This window comes from Sander vitreus, chromosome 13, assembly GCF_031162955.1.
Source record: "Sander vitreus isolate 19-12246 chromosome 13, sanVit1, whole genome shotgun sequence".
NCBI classification, from domain to species: domain Eukaryota; kingdom Metazoa; phylum Chordata; class Actinopteri; order Perciformes; family Percidae; genus Sander; species Sander vitreus.
The window spans coordinates 27,514,607-27,534,561 of NC_135867.1; the positions used below are offsets into that span (position 1 = coordinate 27,514,607).

Below are 19,955 nucleotides of genomic sequence, written 5' to 3' on the forward strand. Positions count from 1 at the left end.
TATGTAAATAATTACATTCAAGATTCATGATGGAAGCATAATGAAGCATTTGTACATATAGCTACGAAAACTAATGCACTGTAATTCGTATGTACTCCATGTAGTTAATACTATGCACCACACTGACTGCTGCTGTATAAGACCGTGAAGATCTTTCTTGGGAGGAGGTCGGGGGGGATGTTTGGGTCCTAAAACACAGAAGCCGGGGAGCAGAGTGTTAGTGTTAGTGTCCCGGGAGTACCACTTAAGGGGGCCGGTGTTCCAACCCAAACCACAATCTTTTTTCTAATCCTAACTAGTCGTTTTGGTGTCTAAACGTAACTGTCGTTGCTGCATGACAGTCACCTTTTGTCGATTGAATTTAACTGTAAAGACCACTAAACTTAACATATATGTAGAATTTAAGTCCAACCAATAAAACGCATTTGATTACAATTCTGAAGGTGAACGATGTGAGAGCTCATTACAGAACAGTATCACAGCCAGTTAGTAAACTACTGACGTCTTTGGTGAAACTGACAACAAGTACGAGCTTGCAAGTATAAGCTTACACCTTTCACATAACAACAGCCTGTTTTTAAATGTTACACCATTGTTCTACCTCCTTTTTGAAGTGTACTGCCCTCTAATCAAACTGCAAAAGTGGCAGCTTATTTTCCTCCCTCTGCCTGACTCACCGACCATAAAGCAGATGCCTACTAGAGCTGCCACGTCCCTCACCTTCATATTTAAGTCATCATGTTCCCCCGCTGGCCTCTGATTCTCCATTTTGGGCGTTTGGTTGGTGACCCAGCGCGATGCAGTGCCGGAGGGTGGGGACCGTGCTGACTCCACTCACTGGCCGTCCCGTAAATCGCTCTTTTATGGCCCTTGTAATGATCCCCCAGCCGGCAATCTCCACTCCGCCGCACTGCAGATAGAACCTGCCGCTTCTGGCAGCCGGCATGGGGGGGCTCAGGATGGTTGCAGGAGGTAGTTGGAGACTGGAAAAAGCACACATTACGTGACCATGCACTCACCCAACCACACACACACACACACACACACACACATGCAGACACATGCAGCTATGTTCCCGTTCATAAAAATGCAAGCCTTTTCACACCCCATCTACCTTAATCTCGACTTCCTGTGTAAAGGTCATAGAAAAGTGGCGAAAGGTAGTGTTTTTACCTTGCTCCAAGTTGGCAAGGTCCAACTGTGCACAATATGTGGTCAAGGATAGATGTTTCCTCATGCAAACCCTGATTGCCTTGATAGCTTTAGCCTTTTACATCATTTATTCCAAATCTGGCAGGTAGCCGCAGAGCACCGATGACAAGGAAGAGTTTACAATTCCCCTAGAGCACAGACAGCTAATCTCAGAAACCCATAATGATCTTAAACATATGTCAGATTTCCTCAGCTGAAAGGAGAGAACAGTACGAAATATGTTTCTTCCTCGCTTTCTCCGTGTACAGTATCTCCATGGAAGCTGAATATAATCACTTTTGCAAAACACACCAAACTAAATGTTGTTTTTTTTGCGGCAGCAGCGGAATGACAGGTTGAAAACATGTATTTTTAACGTCTTTAATTATAGCACTTTTGTTTTAATGGCTCCACATAACAGGTTTGAGAAACGTTTGTTTGACACATCTATAGATGAGCAAAGACAGGAGCTGAATTGCAGCAGCAAGATAGAAAAAGCAAATATGATATATGCAAATGGCTCCACATCAAGCTTTTACAAAGCTGTTAATGTATCAGTCATGTACGTTAACCCGTTGTTGACAGATTTCAGAAATATTTCAGCTCAACAAAGTCTGTTGAACAAATGCACTTTGAGTTTAATGTTCTTCGCTGTTTGTGAATGTTAATCAGACTCAGCGTCATTAAACAAGACATGCTTTATTGTTTCTGTTTAAGAACAGAAAGAGCATAGCTGACAAATGAGAAGGCTCACTTGGTAGCTGTATGTTTAGCTGTAAAAGCTGTAAAAAGAAGGATTTGGAGAGGATTAAAGATGAGTCGTGTAAAAAGTAACTACACATTTAGCAGTTTGGATTTAGGGGAGATGGATGTGCATTAACATACCAGTCTGCTATTATAATAAAATACAGACGCAAGTTTCACTTGGTTCACTCTCAGATCTCAGATCATGTTAATGTCACATAAAAGTACTATAATTCTGTTTTTTTTTACAACCTGGACCCCATTTCCCCATGCATTTGTGTCTAAATGTGACCCAAAATCTTTGAACTTGGTCCAGTATTGAGCGAGACTGCAGTGACGAGCCGGTGCGAACCGAGCTGCAAAGTAACCTAGTGGGGCAATAGTGCACCCTCATCAATCTCATCCACGTTGTCAAAATCATTTAAATATTGAGCCATGGCACTGGAAATCTTTTGCCCCATTAGGTTACATGGCAGCTCGGTTCGGGCCGGCTTGTCACTGTGATCTCGCTCAACACTGCAGCAATTTCAAAGATTTTTGGTCACATCAGTCTATTAGACACAAATGCATGTGGAAATGGGGCCCATGTTTAAAAAAAACCCTGAAATTACCCTTTTAACATCTGTCATTGTTAACGAAAGTGAAAAATAATGAGCGTATCGCCCCGTGATTTGGATCTGCTCCAACATGTGATGGCTTCTTCCTTGGCCCATGCTACAACCTTCCACCACGTTTCATGAAATCGGGCCAGTAGCTTTTCTGTAATGTTGCTGTCAGACAAACAAACAACAAACTGAACCCAAAACATAACCTCCTTGGCTCAGGTAATAAAGCTTTACTCACACTGGACAGTTTTTAAAATGAAACTATTCAGATTGTAATTTATAGAGTGGCACAAAAGACAAAGCAGGACCAATATCCAGATCTTGATATATGTGACAGAGCGTGCCAAGAGGCATAATGTGGCAGCAGCGACAACCGAAAACAATTGCTTTTCACGTTATAATAATAACGTATAAAATATTTGTTCATGTTATTGAAATATTATACAGTAGCAAATGATCACAGTTTAACAACTGTTTAACAATTTAAAAATGTTCTTGTTATAAAAACATATTGATTTATTTTATATCACAAAACTTCCTTAGTGTTAAACAAAATCAAACTATCTTGAAACAAGAAACCTTTCCCATTATAACATGAGAAGTTGGTATGTTGTTGGTATGCTGGTATGCTGCTGATGCTCTAAACATACATACTTTTCTTCTTTGACTTGAAGACATTCTGCTATCATATGGATTTTCACCTCTAATTGCTGTATTTGCTTTGTTTTTGCCTCGGCTATTGGTGTTTTTCTGCCATGCACACACAGTAGTCTATTTTCCAGGGAATAAAAGCGTTGTGTACTCTGTTAGCTCTACCCACAATGCCCCTGGGTCCTCAGGCCCTGCAGTGTCACATCACCTTGACAGCAGCTATCTGTGAAAAGATGCATTAGTGGTTCTATGTCTGCGTGATTTTTATAAAGCAACTCACGACTCAAACACAGTGTCGTTTTGTTGACACTAGTGGGTGGACATGTCATATTCTTTCTTGTTGAAGAAATTAACACTCAAAAAAGAAGGTTAAATGATGCACCGCATCAGCAGAATGAACCACTTTGTGGCTCAATGTCAGAGTAAATAACTTCTTAAGACACCATCTGCAGTGCTGAGAGTTACCCTGTTTGCTCTCGGTTATAGCCCACCCACACCCACACCTTCACCCCCACATGGATATCTCCCCCCCACCAACACCACAAGCAGACATTAAACAGATGAGGCGTAGGCTCTCCATTCTGCACGTGACCCTCCTGTTTAGTATTCCTGCCACGTCTGGCTGGGGGAGCGGCATTAAATTGGGATCAGGCAGATTAGAGTATAATATGGACGACTATTAAAGGCTGCAAATGAGAGGCATGGGTTAGAGCCTGAGCAGGGGCCCAGACTGCCTCCATGTCAGTGCAGTTCCCTGTAATATACACACATACATGTCCACACTAATGGCACAGTGTGGCAAAAATACAACAATCATTAAGCAAACAACTACCAATACGTGCAAAAATCCATTTTATATACAGACACATTCATTCTGTTCATTGGTGTAGATTTTATACCCTTTTTTAATGACACCTTCCTCCACACTAGTATTCACACCTGGCAATCAACTGCAGGTATGAAAGTGACAGAGAGCTGTCCAAAATACCATTTTCTACCCAAATCAGGGCGTATATGCAGGTTGCTAATCATAGCCTAAACAAACTGAAACCACAGAGTACATTTGAATTGAACCAAAGAGGTTAGATGTGAAGGCACGGTACATTTCAGTAACTTCAATATGCTAGATTTGAAGATTTCCGAGTTGTTAGTGCACACTAAAAATCACTGAGTTAAAAACTGACCCAGCGTGAGGTCAATACAGCACTAGTCTCGCTTCCACACATCTCTTCCACACATCTCCACAGCACTGTGGAGTAAGGTCTTTCTACACCACAGATGCATTCTGGGATAGGAGAAAAAAAACGCTCTGGGTTGTTTGCCTCTAGTCTCAGGAAGGAACTTGTTTTGGTGGAACATTTGCACCCCTCAAAAAAAAAAACGCCACATTAAATGAAGTTAACTGTTGACACAATACAGTAACGTGAGCTATTTAAATCAGCTGATACATGGTTAAACCTCATTATCTCTTACCAGTGTATCTCTGTGTGTACTTCGTCCACAGCAATCCCACCAATCAGTCCCAAAACCTCCCAGTTAGAGAGGAAATGACCTAAACATATTCTTTGTTAATCTTTACAATCATTCTCTGAAAGAACCAAGCAGGCCTGTCTTGTTCCACCATCCACATTTTCTTAAAAACTTGACTTTTTCAGCGTGTAGTTTGCTAGCTACAAGTTTGTTGTTGTTTCCCGAAGGGAACAGATTTTTATTGAACGGCAACACACAGAGAGGGGAGAGGGGCAAAGCCTGACATCCTGGAGATGTACTTCCGTTGATCCAGACTAACACTGCACAGATGCAAAACTTACCCATGGGCAGAAAACCACCCAAGACAAGGATTGTTTTTATCCAGAAACTAGGGTTTCACAATATTGACAAAATGTGATATTGCGATATCGATTATGAATATTGCGATATCGATATTAATTTCGGTATTTTTAAACATATGTAAAATTACAAAAAAGCATCAAAATAGATTCATAACAAATTAAACAAGTTTTCTTACAACACAAGGTTTATTTCAACTCATCATATTGGACTGGTCCAACATGAATAAATATATAAATAAGGACCATGTCTACAGAACAGGACATGTTTTACTGGTTGGACAGTAGAAAATATAGAAATAAGGACCATGTCTACAGAACAGGACATGTTTACTGGTTGGACAGTATAAATATATAAATAAGGACCATGTCTACAGAACAGGACATGTTTACTGGTTGGACAGTAGAAAATATAGAAATAAGGACCATGTCTACAGAACAGGACATGTTTACTGGTTGGACAGTAGAAAATATAGAAATAAGGACCATGTCTACAGAACAGGACATGTTCTACTGGTTGGACAGTATAAAATATATAAATAAGGACCATGTCTACAGAACAGGACATGTTTACTGGTTGGACAGTATAAATATATAAATAAGGACCATGTCTACAGAACAGGACATGTTTCTACTGGTTGGACAGTATAAATATATAAATAAGGACCATGTCTACAGAACAGGACATGTTTCTACTGGTTGGACAGTATAAAATATATAAATAATGACCATGTCTACAGAACAGGACATGTTTACTGGTTGGACAGTATAAAATATATAAATAAAGGACCATGTCTACAGAACAGGACATGTTTTACTGGTTGGACAGTATAAAATATATAAATAAGGACCATGTCTACAGAACAGGACATGTTTTACTGGTTGGACAGTATAAAATATATAAATAAGGACCATGTCTACAGAACAGGACATGTTTCTACTGGTTGGACAGTATAAAATATATAAATAAGGACCATGTCTACAGAACAGGACATGTTCTACTGGTTGGACAGTATAAATATATAAATAAGGACCATGTCTACAGAACAGGACATGTTTACTGGTTGGACAGTATAAATATATAAATAAGGACCATGTCTACAGAACAGGACATGTTCTACTGGTTGGACAGTATAAATATATAAATAAGGACCATGTCTACAGAACAGGACATGTTTTACTGGTTGGACAGTATAAAATAAATAAAGAGAACAGGACACAACTTTTCTTTCTCTTCTCTGATTCATTCCGTTTTGTTGTCTCTATCTATTTCTTCACTTACACTGCCACCCTTCGAAATATGCAGACACGTGGTACGCTCCATAGGGTTTGACACGTAGTGGACCCTTGCGCTGACGTGCAAGTGGCACGGTAACTGGCCAATGAAACATGATCATTATAGCATTTCAAGCAAGCTCTAAATCAAACAAAACTCAAGACGCAGCGCTCCACAAAATAAAAAAAATATTGCATACCTACGTATTGCGACACTTTCGATATATTGCGATAACGATATTAAGTCGATATTCTTGCACCCCTCGATATAATATTGCACAACATGATATTGCGATAACGATATTGAGTCGATATATCTTGCACCCCTACCAGAAACCCAGCAGTAATATAAAAATAAGATAAACAACCCATTGGTACTGGTTACAGATAACCAGTACCAAACTGACCCTGCCAGTTGAGGTGGTTTGGGCGTCTGGTAAGGATGCCCCCTGGGCGCCTCCCTAGGGAGGTGTTCCAGGCACGTCCAGCTGGGAGGAGGCCGCGGGGAAGACCCAGGACTAGGTGCAGGGATTATATCTCTAACCTGGCCTGGGAACGCCTCGGGATCCCCCAGCTGGTTAATGTGGCTCGGGAAAGGGAAGTTTGGGGTCCCCTGCTGGAGCTGCTGCCCCCGCAACCCGACCCCGGATAAGCGGACGAAGATGGATGGAAACTGACCCTGCTGGGTCCATTTTAACCCAGTGATATTTAGGTTATGTTAGTCTCAAAATATACAATGTGACAACAATGGACACCTCTTCCCCTCACAGATCTGGCCAGGACATGAATGGGCTGAAAGCAACACATAGACTGCACCAATATTCACCATATTTTAGATATTCCTACTAATAGAAAATTGTGCAATCAGATACATTTGAAAGATGCTGCAATCACATTAAAATTCCACACATAGAGGCTTTTGTGCAACTTAGAATCAGAGTGGGAAATGCTCGATAATATGAATAATATGAAGAAACAGTCCTTGATATGTCTTCAAGCTCTGAGCTGTGTTTGAATGATAGTATCTTGTATTTCAAACTGTATCTTTAAGAATAGTTTGTATGTCACTTATTTTTGCTGATTTTAAATGGTAAAAAACATCCCAAGTAAACTTGGCTTCATTCCCTGAAGAAGCCCTCCTGTATACCCTATACAGCTTAAGCCACTGGATGTGGAAATAATGAAATATGCCACTAGTAAGCAGCTTACAGGGGTTATATACGTAATATACTGCCAAGAGTCCTCATCATTCATTGATTTGACAGGGACATACAGTATACAGAGAAGTACCCCTGGGTTTCCTTTAAGTCAAAGGTAACACAAAGGAAAGCGTATTAGAGGATGGACGAAGCAGAGTGCAAAAAAGAAAGTCAGGATGAGATAAGAACGGGGAGAGAACCGAGATCACCACCTTAAAATATAGGTCTTAGGGGAAAACATATTCATCTGTTCTGCGTCAGTCTCCTGTCTAAGTTTGTGTTCTGTCACCCTGGCCTATTCGGGCAGCAGCTTTCTACCAAGTGGAAATACTCAATAATTTGACATGTACTACATACAGTACTGTACAGCAGCACAGTATGGACCATTGCACAGTGTATCTGGGGAATCTTATGTGAGTGACATTCCCTATAAAAGGCAGATTGTAACAATGTAGGTGACACTGTGGAGCCTAGCACTGTCACTGGTCCATATCCTATCCACTGAAAGATCTATTTTTGATCTCTGGCAAAACCTTGTCCGTATGTTCAGCATGTCCTTTAGGGAACGTCATGGATCCGCCACACTGTCAATAGTACACTGAGAGGGGCGGGGGGGAGAAGGCTGTTGGAGTGGGGCTTGTATTTTGACTTGAATTCTTCTCTCTTGCATTTTTCTATTTAGTAAATCTCTATTGAGAGACCATTAATGTGTCTTCACATGTGTACGGTTAAAGGACCACAGACCAGGGCTATTTAATTACAAATTCAGTTGGGCCAGAGTTTAAAACCAAGCAGTTTAGCAGGGCCACACATTATTATTGGTAGCATGTAATGACAAATATTAACCCAACACAATTAAATCTAATAAAAAACAATGTTTATTCATTGTTTCCATTGTAACATCTGATTCAGGCATATCAAAAGTCCAGGCAGGGTTAAATCAACACTTCTCATTCTTAATTTTGCGCTTCAGGGTTGAGAAGGACATGTTTTTCAGTTTGTACCACAGCACTACTACTTCTGCCGTTACCACCACATACAAAAAATTATTTAAAACAACATGTCTCTGGACCTGCCAGAGACACTCAGGGCCTGGTAGTCATGGGGGACCTTAGCCACAAGGACTTTTCTTATGTGTGTATACATATACTGGATCTGTGTCTGTTTTTATGAGAGCAGGCTTATATATCGTCGCTGTCGGGCGAAAAATCTTATATGGTTATGGTTAAGGTTAGGGTTAGGGTTAGGTGCCTTGAAGTCAACGGTCGCAGCGCTGCCTTGAACTCGATGTTGGGGGTTTAAAACACCATCCTTGATCCGTGACTTCTCCTTATAGAAGGCCAGGCAGAGCCACTGGTCTGGGTGGCGCCTGTGTTACTGCTGTGTTTATTAGCATTATGATGTAACTGTGTACATATTGTCTTTTCATTGTTAGTAGAAGGTGTCATGACCCGGCTCATCTCATGAGCCATGAAAAAAGACAGGACATACACAGTTTTCAACTAAAAGGTGTAACCAAGGTGTGATTTTCCAGTGGGGGGATGCGTGAGATTTTGCCCTTTCTAGTCTATATATCCCTGCGTCTGCTTAATTATTTTTATCCCCGGTGGGGACAAAATGTATCTCCCCTCTCAAAGTGATCAATGCTACTTCACCAATATACCATATATTATATACCTAAAAGTATTTTCAACTAAGTACAGCGCTGTAACAGTCTCTACAGAGCTCCGGGACGCCAGCTACCAGCGGCAGTTGTTCAGCCGCCAACAGGTGACTGTGAGCCGGCTACAGGCACCGCCAGATGACGGTCCTTTCAGGGGCCGTGGTAGTGGAGTTTAGCCAGAAAAAGGGAGCATCATGTGCTGATGACATTTAAGTTTAGGCACCAAAACGAAAAAGATCATGATTCGGATTAAAACATTCCTGAGGAACGAACTATTTTTTTCTTTGGTGAAATTGAACTCCTCTCTCCAGCTTTAAAGCGCTGTGTTTTATGTTGACACCACATTGTATTTCAGTTTGAGATTATTTTCCATTGAATATTGCAATTCATAAATAAGTGTTTTGGCATGGCTGGCCGAGTGGCACTATATCATAGTTTTGCACGTTTTGTTTTGTTGTGCATGATCAGAAAACATCCCCCCTCTGTTTTTTTTTCACAAATCGCACCCTGGGTATAACATATATTTACTGAACATACATGAAAAGCCTACTAAAGTTGGAAGGAATGCTAATTGGTGTGTGTCAGCATGTGGAATTAGATGATGAGTGAAAGGTGTTGCACAGTGTAGAACCTAAACTAGTAACAAGGCCAAAGCCAACCAAAAAGAAACGTGGTGACAGGATAATGGAGAGAGCCAGGGGCAGAGCCAGACATTGCAAACATTCAGGGTTCAGCCCAAACCTAGGGATGTCTGGGGGCAAGCTCCCCCAAAGAGATTTCCACATTTACCACAGCTATGTGCACTATATTTCATGATAATCGGATGCATCATTCAGATAATAGAATGCCTAACAGTCTGCACATCATTTAGGAAAAACATAATATTTGCCAAGGAAAAGAATGATCCTGTAGAGCCTACATCCTGTTTTGTATCAAATTGTTCTCCAACTGTCTTCATCATCCTGAAAGAAGAACACAACAAATCATGAAGATAAAATTGTCTGATGTAACTATTTTTTGAAGTTAGGCTACATAGGTAGGGTAGGAATTTGACGTAAACAGTATTATTAATCGTATAACCTATTTTTGTTATACTCTGCTGTAGTAGAGCTCACAGGATTAATCTTGATATTTCCCCAGTAATAGAACTTTTGCTCCATTGATTTGCTGGTCCAGTCAGAGAGACTGAGGGGAAATGAAAGATGAAGTTATTTTAAAACCCTAAAAGATTTGGGGCTTTTTGAGGAAACATTCGGCTCTGGAGCCCTCGCTTTGCTCCTGGAGAGAGCCAGATCTTAGAGGCTCCTGGGAGACTGGCCAGGTGCTCCCAGTTGCACTGATTGACTGAGTCCGCCCAGAGACCTGCAAGACAACCCAGACAGAGAAACACACAGCAGGCCCTGCTATAGCAGAGGCAAGGTGTACATTGGTTGCAATGCATAACATGAGCAAAATAGGACTGAAATGTGGTTATTGTATCCGAGCAACATAATCAACATGACTGCAGCATAATACTGTGTGTACACACCTATATGTTACTTAGTTCTGTGCTGCGCTGGAAGAGGTTGTGCTTGGTGTCTGTGTGTGTGTGTGTGTGTGTGTGTGTGTGTGTAGGTATGGGTCCTTGGTCATGATAATCCATCAATGGAAGCACTCAAGTGATATGTTATAGGGATGAATAATGTAACATTAGTAATATATTTATAGTCTGTACCTTATGTAGTAACTGTATTATGCTGCTTTAAAGGAAAAATATACCGTTACAGTTACTAACTTGAATTCCTTGGTCTCTTTGTCTTATTCTCAAAGGTAACTGGCTAAACAAAGACACACATCACATTAATCCAATAGAATTTCATTGCAGACACCAAATCAGCTGCATGTTAAACGTTAATGGCAAATGTCGGATTTTTGGTGTAAGAATAAAGGAGCGTGTGTTTCTTCTTCGCTCCCACATGCACAATCACACAGGCAGAGTTGGCTAGTTTATGTCAGCACACACACCCTTGATTGAGAGTTCACACCATTTATCTGGGGCTGTAAAAAAGATTCCTGGGAAATGTAGGTAACCTCCAACTAAGATAAAAAATAGTGACTGTACCAATTGAATTAATTGCAAAACACAAAATGGCCTAAAATGCATTCATCAGGTTCTCATGGAACTTGGAAATTCAGTGAAATTAATATTTTCAGAGCTACAGTTATGGCTTGATGTACCAACATTTCAGACATGAATTAAGTTCAGAGACGACATATATACACACTGACACACACTGTCTCTCTCTCTCTCTCTCTCTCTCTCTCTCTCTCTCTCTCCCCTCAGACATCCGTTGTTCCCTCTGCTGGCGCTGTTGTTTGAGAAATGTGAGCAGGCCACACAGGGCTCTGAATGCATCACATCAGCCAGCTTTGATGTGGACATTGAAAACTTTGTGCATCAGCAAGAGCGAGAACACAAGCCCTTCTTCAGTGAAGATCCAGAGCTGGACAACTTGGTAAGCTAACTGCTGTGACATGCATGGTAATCATTAGTCTATATCGACGACGTTTCATTTTCTGGGATTGTTCCAGTGCTGCTGAAAATTCCACTGGATGTCCCTTATTTTTGGCCGGATGTCCGTCCCCTTCCTCTTTCTTTGTGTTGGCGTTCTAACCTCTGGTGGATTCATGAGGACTATGGTTAACTGACCCTCAGATCTCTGCAGGGTAAATCCAGACAGCTAGCTAGACTATCTGTCCAATCTGAGTTTTCTGTTGCACGACTAAAGCAACCTTTGAACGTACACGTTCCACCAAAACAAGTTCCTTCCTGAGACTATTTTGCAGAGGTACCGTTCGTTGTGATTGGTTTAAAGAAATGCCAATAAACCAGAGCACGTGTTTCTCTTATCCCAAAATGCTGTGTGGACTAGCCAGACCTTCCTCCGCAGCGCTGTGGAGGAAGGTCTGGCAATGCGAGACTAGGTAATCATTTAACACACCACTTTGATTTTTAGGAAGTGGTGTGTTAAATGATGCTTTTTGGTGCTTCTTTGATTGAACATTAACATTAGTTAGCTGTAGGGAACCTGCTCAACTAATTAGCTGAAATGAGATCTGACTCTGAGAGACACTGGAGTATAACGTGTAAGATGCCGTGCATTATAGCATTGACACATCTAATCCCTGACAAAACTTTATTGGCAACTATTTTAATCATTTTTGATTAACGTTAGTTGTTGTAGCCCTATTGCTAAATCACAGCATAACACAGTTACACAATTAATCGTGTTACCGTTCATCTGGTTTCACAGCTGAATAAAAAAGATCAGGTCTAATAACAGAAATTATTGCGAGTGACATTCACTACACGTAACATATCTCATATTTTGGCCAAAGCTTTCAGCGAAGTTACTGTCAGTCATAACGTGACTATACGACTGTACTATGTAAGAGGTTTCTTCTGCAGTTGATTCACTTCCTGTGGAGTCAACGAATGGAAATATGGACATATCTGCCATTGCAACCCACTTTGTGGTGGGGGAGTGTATTATTCTTAAATCCTTAAATCCTGTCTCAACATGCTGTCAACAGTGGCACGTTCAATCTCAAAGGATGTGCACCGTTTTGCTAAGTTTCCTTGGAACAGTTTGCAACAGCTTTGAGGGTAACACTTGAAGGTATGGAGATAATGGTGACGTGACACTGTCATAACTATGACATGACACTGTCATGAACGTGTCATAAACGTTATAAACAAGTCATAAACGTTTATGACTTCTGTCGATTAAGTGTCATTTGGTTTTTGTCATGACAAGTTGACATTGTTTGGGTTGTCTTGATTATGACAACTTGACATTAATCAAAGTGACATTACCAGAAGTGGTCTTGGTCATGACAAGTTCACATTAAATTAGTTTGGGATGTCTTTGTAATGACAACTTGACATTAAATTTCTTTGGAGTGTCCTTATTAAGACAACTTGACATTAAACAAGATGACATAAACGTTTATGACTTGTTTATAACGTATATGTCACGTTCATGACAGTGTCATGTCATAGTTATGACAGTGTCATGTCACGATTATGTCCATACCTTCAAGTAAAGTGTTACCGCGTTGAGTTATGTTTAGTCTCGTTTAGTGGCTGTGTCTCTCGTTTAGTGGTTGTGTCCCAGGTGATACCCAATCAGAGACCTGTCTGTAAACTTGTGGTAATAAAAAGGCAGCGCGCTTGCGCCCACAGCAGGATGTTCAACACCCCCCCGTTTCCATTTAAATAAACGTGTTGCTACGTTTTGTCGAGGCTGAACGTGGCCCAGGATTCAAGCCTTCTGCTGCCACCTACCATCTACAGTTATCAAGTGCAGCCGACATTTAAACCCCTGCCTACCGTCACCGTGGTAACGCCTTTACAGGAAGTGGCAGCAAGGGCATCAAATAGAACCAGTAAATGAAGAATAAGAGAAAAAAGAAATGAAGCTGTAGGTTGTCTATTTGCAGTGGATCCCATCATTACTACTCCTAATCATTCCCTCCTTTTTCATGTAATCTTCCCTATCCTCCCCCTGCACTTCCCCATGCACAACAGCTAGCAGTAATTTCAAATTAAGAGAAGGAGGATGCTGATCATGTCACGGAGAAAAGAGGGGGAGGAGTTGAAGCCAGACGGAGACAAAGACAGAGACGAGAAAAAAAAGAAGTGCACTCTTGCCATTAAAGTACTTGGGCCGACAGGCCGACAAGTGCTGAACAGTCAATTAACCCTGCATCTGTGTGTTTTATGAGGCACTGGGTGCAAGCATCCCTCCCAGAGGGCCCTAACTCTTCCGCAGGACAGTAATGTTACACTGGGCCTGACTGGCTGCCATGGCAAAGAGTTACTGGTCCCTTGATTAAGTGAGCGCAGTTTAATTAGCTGATTTATCTCCTCCTTGGCCAAGCACTTTTCTGTCCATTTTGTTGACCTTGAGTAGTGACTCTGAGGGAGTACACGACAGTCTGCTTCACAGAGTCGATAATCAGATAACTGCCGAAGAGACGGAAAAACAGAACTATATATATGAATACTGAACATTAACTGAATGATTCCTGTTTTAAAAAAACATGTACTACAAACAAAACCCCTCGATTCTAACTATACTACTACTATATAAATAGCTGTGAGGAAATAAACCTGGGCCCTTGCAACACGACTCCAATGAAATGGGGTTAATTATCAGACAAGTCCTTCAGTATCTAATATGATAGAAGTTCCTCTATGAACCACCACTATTTTCAATCTCTATCTTTTCAATCATTTGAAAATGTCTGCTCAGAGCAATGATTCCGTTTTGGTGTGGGGAGATTTTCCTCGACAGCTTCATCTGTAAAACCTGCGCTGCAACCTGCCTCCCCAGCCTCAAGACTTCCTTTAGGGCCCTTGTTTCAGTGGAGGTTCTTCATGCCCCATGAAAGTCTGAATGCTGTCTCTAAGTCTCTACTTGCCAGGAACAGCGTGGTGAGGAAAATACTGAAAAACTAAACTCAGCAACTGGCATGACAACAGTAAAATGAAAACTAATGGGCATACTATATTAGTATATCTAATCACTCTTGTTTCAAAGTTTTAGGTTTATAACATAGAAGCTACAACATCAGGGGGTGTCCAATAATTGGTTGGATTCTTTTGGTTGGATTGTAAAAATTGCTTCTTTATCTCACGTTGAGTCCAAGCTCATTCTTGAAATTTGGTGTGTCCGTTTTTCTGAGCTTTCAACGGCTTTGTCTCACAATCACATCTGACATGCACATCTCTTCAAACCCTGATAAGACAGATTCCATTCCACAGTAGAAAGAAAGGGGGAGGTTACTGTATGAAAAGTCAAATGTAAGAGAAGAGAAGAGATCCATTCTTTGAGAGAGTGAAGGATGAAAGGATTACAGCCCGTATTTATACTCTCAATCTATATGCATCTCTGAAATGAATAAATGCGGATGTCACTCCTGGCTCATCAATAAAAGAAATCGCTGCATGCCACTTCCTCGTCACATCTCACCCTTTAAAAACTGCCTGTAAACACCTCATCTCACTTGTTCCACAATCTGTTTTTGAGTTTATTTCACTTAATATGGAACATGTGTGTTTGAGTACACCCAGACCTTATTTAGGTGATCGTCTATGCATCTGTATATTTAGAACCAACTTGTATCTAGTCGTTCAGGGCAGATGAGGTTACCTGTGTTAAAGGTCACATTTTGTAAAAAGTGAGATGTCTTTTTTAATCATACAGCATGTCAAGGTGCAATATAAATACAAAAAAAGTATCAAAATGCTCAATCCACAGGTAAATGCACACAGCCCATATTCAGAAACTGTGCCTTTAAATGAGCCATCAGGACTTCTGTAAGATTGTGATGTCACAACTGTACTATATATAGTTATAAAGTGCGTTTCAGACAGAGGGAGAATACAGGTATATTCAGACAGTATGAGAAAAATAATGTGTTTATTTAACATTAAGGCTTATAAATGTTCTGGTAGAAACCCAAAATACAAGTATGAACCCGAAAAATGAGAATAATAAGAGTTTTTAATGGTTGTCCTGCATTGAGTTTTAAAGGAGCTATAACCTTTAAAGCCTCTGAACACCCACACAGGTGTTTTCAGTTATTCTGGCTGATTAGACTATTTTCAGGTTGAAGGTGGGCCGGAGCTTTGATGGGAACTTATTAGGTCGCAAATTCTTTCTACCAATAAGGATGACAAAGGTGTCATTTGTCCCACCCTAACAGGTGCAACAACAATAACAGTGGACTCAGGAAGATGTCAATCACTCAGTCTAACCACACCCACAGTCTTGGAAAAGGTCCAATCGGCCACATTAACTATAAACACCTGTGTGGGTATTCAGGGCCTTTAAAATCAACCAAATGACATAAAAGGAACCTCTCTGTTTGTATCTTAAAGGAGCACCCCACCAAATGTACACTTGACGTTCACAGTACAGTATAATGTCTTCTGTGGCTCTGGAGGGAGCTTCCCAGTGTTTAGACCTATGAGTCTTACAATTCTTAACAGAAAAACTTGCATTACAAACTGGAGGTGTTTGAAAGAAGTGGGCATTTAGTAGGCAGGAGAGATCTCATGACAGATGATATCCAGTTGCATTATGGGAAATGTAGCAGCTAATGTTGATGATCCCTGACTTTATAAATAACACTGCCAGGAGGTCAAAAAGTCACTTGACCCAGTCCTTATTTTTATGACTAAATACCTGACTAAATACCTGCAAAACTATTTGTTTCTAAATGCTATAGCACTAAACTAAGATGGTTAACATTGTAAACATTATGTGCTATTGTAATCATCGTGTTAAGACTGTTTAGGTAGCATTTAGCTGAAAGCGGCACTGTGCTTTACAGAGCCCCAGGGTGCCATTAGCATAGCTGTAGACTGATGGACTATTAGTTCCCTTTTTAACCCTTCCTAGAATTTACATTAGCCTGACTGTTGAAAAAATGTATTATAAGTCTCACTTAATGCTATTTGGCAATTATTTAGGGATAAACTGTGCATAATATGTATTCAAAAAGCATTAATAGGTAAATGAATGGTGATTATAAAATAAAAACAATGAATAAAGTGATTCAGTGTCAGCATGTTGTGAAGGTGATCTGCTTATGGTTCGTCTCTGTTTCCTTCAGATGGTGAAGGCCATTCAGGTGTTGCGAATCCACCTATTAGAGTTGGAGAAGGTCAATGAGCTCTGTAAAGATTTCTGCAACCGTTACATCACCTGCCTCAAGACCAAGATGCACAGTGACAACCTCCTCCGTAATGACCTCGGAGGACCCTACTCTCCATCACACACCAGTCTCAACATGCAGCAGGTCAGTCATGGACTCTCTAGCCATCTTTTTTTTAACAACTCACAAAACGTACAGTTGTGGAAGAAGTATTCAGAGCATTTACTTATGTAAAAGTATTAATATCACAGTGTAAAAATACTCTGTTACAAGTAAAAGTCCTGCATTGAAAATGTTACTTAAGTAAAAGTATCGTCAGGTAAATGTACTTAATATTAGTATTGAAAATAATAAATAAAAGTACATTCCACCACTGAAAACATGCAATTCGCAACATGAACACATCCCCCCCTTCATCACCACCGACCCAGACACACATCAAGAAAAGATGAGACAGTTACTGCAATATTCAAGACCATTCAACAAAATAGTAACAACATAGACAATAAAAAATAAACATATGTATAAATGACAACACCCTAAGCCCATCATACACGTCTCTCCCCAGCACAAAGCTTCTTAGGAGCCCTCCAGAAAGCTCAGTTACTTTCCCCATTTTCTAGTATACAGTAGACATCCAATCTGGCAGACCGTTTATTTGACATTTTTTCAAACGCCGCCACCCTAGCCATCTCACAAGCCCACTCCTGGATTCATTCTTCCATCCCCTTAAAATAATATGTCTGACTATCATTAAACTATTCTGGACCCAGCTTCTTATGTGCTTATCCACCCCACTTAGGATTGATCCATCTCCCAGAACAAATAATCTTGGGCTGAATGGAACCTGGGTCTCTGCAATCAGACATAGCTTATCATGTATCTTGGTCCAAAACTCCTGGACCTTATCACAGGGCCACAGGACATGAAGTAATTTGCCGTCCTCTGCCTTACATTTAACAACATCTATGTGCATCTTACACTTCCTTGATGCTATCTTTCTCTCAGTAGCACTCCCCAAGATACACTTTGTCATTTATCAGCAGGAGTTTTGGGAGTTTTTCAGGCACAAACAGTAGAGCTAGCTCTTTACATTTGCTCACTAGTGTCTCTCTGTGATCCCCCAGGAACTAATTCAGACCTCCTCTCCATCCATGACCTCTGTCTCCAGCTCTGTTAACCCTTCAGGGATATTGGTGCCCGCCGGGGGTCTGCAACAGAGCAATGTCACCATGACAACCATCAACTCTCAAGTGGTATCGGGTAAGCATGTGATTACCACACACAAACACCAGGACCCTGACACAAACAAGGCCATATTCATTTTTGGCTTATATTAGTGTTAGTATATCTAGGGCAATGTCACATTTAAAAGCTGGGGTAGTGATAATTTGAACTATTGAATGCATTGATTTACTCCTCATAGTAAAATCTGCATATTTAACATCCATGGATTGGTTCAGGCTTTTCTGGTTTCAAACAAGCGGTTTCATTTCACACGGGATGTGGAGCTTCCGCATACATCCCACAGACATATTTTGATTCTTCAAGTTTCCATGATCACACTTGCTTTTACAAAACACCTAATTTTGCAAATCTGCAGTATTATCAGTAAATGGTAAGCTATTATGTGTGTAATATATTATATGTGTAAAATCTGAACCCTTCATTTTCCCAATGGACATTTTATAATCACATTTGCCTGCACTGAGCTATAGTACTGTCTGTATAGATGGTGGAAATATTGTGACATTCTGATATTCAAAACCAATTGGAGATAGTAGAGATTCATGCTGTCATTGTCAGGGGGCAAAACATAGGTAGGTAGATAAATTATGTTTGATACTTCAAGTTTCAAAGTGAATATAGGCAGATATTATACAGTGATATACTGTTATATTTGTTACCAGACGATACATGGTAACTACCACTTAGTAATGTGCATATTTCTACTCTGCTGTAGTTTTTATTCAGTGATACAAAGTGTTATGTTCTTCTTCTGGCTCTCAACTGGTTTCATTCCTACCTTACTAGTAGAAGTTTTCATGTCATCAATGGAGGGGCCTCTTCTTTACCTGTGAAGTCCCCTAAGGATCCATGGAGGGACTACTTCTGTTACAGTATATTGTGTGTATATATATATGGTAACATTGTGCAGAGATTTGACATTAAGTTCTGCCTCTATGCTGATGACACACAGCTGCATATCAGCCTTAGACCTAGTGACATAGCTAAATAAACCCAGATCTTGTCATTCTGCCTCCTGTTTATGCCCAGTATACGAGAATGTTGATGGGATATGAGGTTAGGCTTGTTAGTTTAAACGGAGATTAGTTATTCTACTGGAACACTTATGTGCACGAAGATCGCTTTTGGCTCATAACTCCGCTTCAAAGCCAAAACGTAGCAATGTAAACGTAGCCTCAGACTACTGCCATTCCCTTTATTCAGGTCCTAGCCATAGGACACCATCATTGCTGGCTCCAGTTTATCCAAAGTGCTGCTGTCTGGCTCAAATACCTTATTTTTGATTTAGTGTATTCAATTTTATATTTTTGATCATTTGTATTATGTTAGCTTTGTTTATTTTTTACTGTAAAGCTCTTTGTAACCACATTTAGAAAAGTACTATACAGAATGAATTAAGGTTATTGTCATTACAATGCCTTCAGAAGGCATGGAACATTAAAAGTGGTTCACTACTATGCTACATCCACTTGATTATTTATTATGAATTTGCATTAATAATCCATTTTGTTCAAAAAACATAGTATTAAAAAGAATCAGTGTGGTAAGCATGTTTTGGAATTTAAACCACATCATGCAAGCATATACAGTACACGCCATTCTGCAATGAATCATAATAATAAAAGCTACTATTTTAATATTCTCTGTTAATATACATCTGTAGAGTTTTGTGTATATGTGTATCATAGAGCCATGATAGCATCCTTCACAAAGGGCTTGTCCGATGTCAAGCCTGTACAGTGAAGTGTTAATCCTGCCCTCTGGAAATCCCTGTTAACTGAAAATAAATCAATATCTGCCTTTGATCACTACACACTGAAGAGCACAAACAGACTGTGATAAG

General features: G+C 40.3%; 1 protein-coding gene across 1 annotated transcript in view; it reads left to right on the plus strand.

The window, feature by feature from the left end:
* pknox2 (pbx/knotted 1 homeobox 2) overlaps positions 1–19,955 on the plus strand; it is a 116,344-nt gene that overhangs the window by 82,273 nt on the left and 14,116 nt on the right. Inside the window, exons 5-7 of the mRNA XM_078266124.1 lie at positions 11,481–11,652; positions 16,823–17,008; positions 17,992–18,127. Of these exons, the coding sequence (XP_078122250.1) occupies positions 11,481–11,652; positions 16,823–17,008; positions 17,992–18,127 (494 nt within the window). The remainder of the gene's footprint in view (positions 1–11,480; positions 11,653–16,822; positions 17,009–17,991; positions 18,128–19,955) is intronic.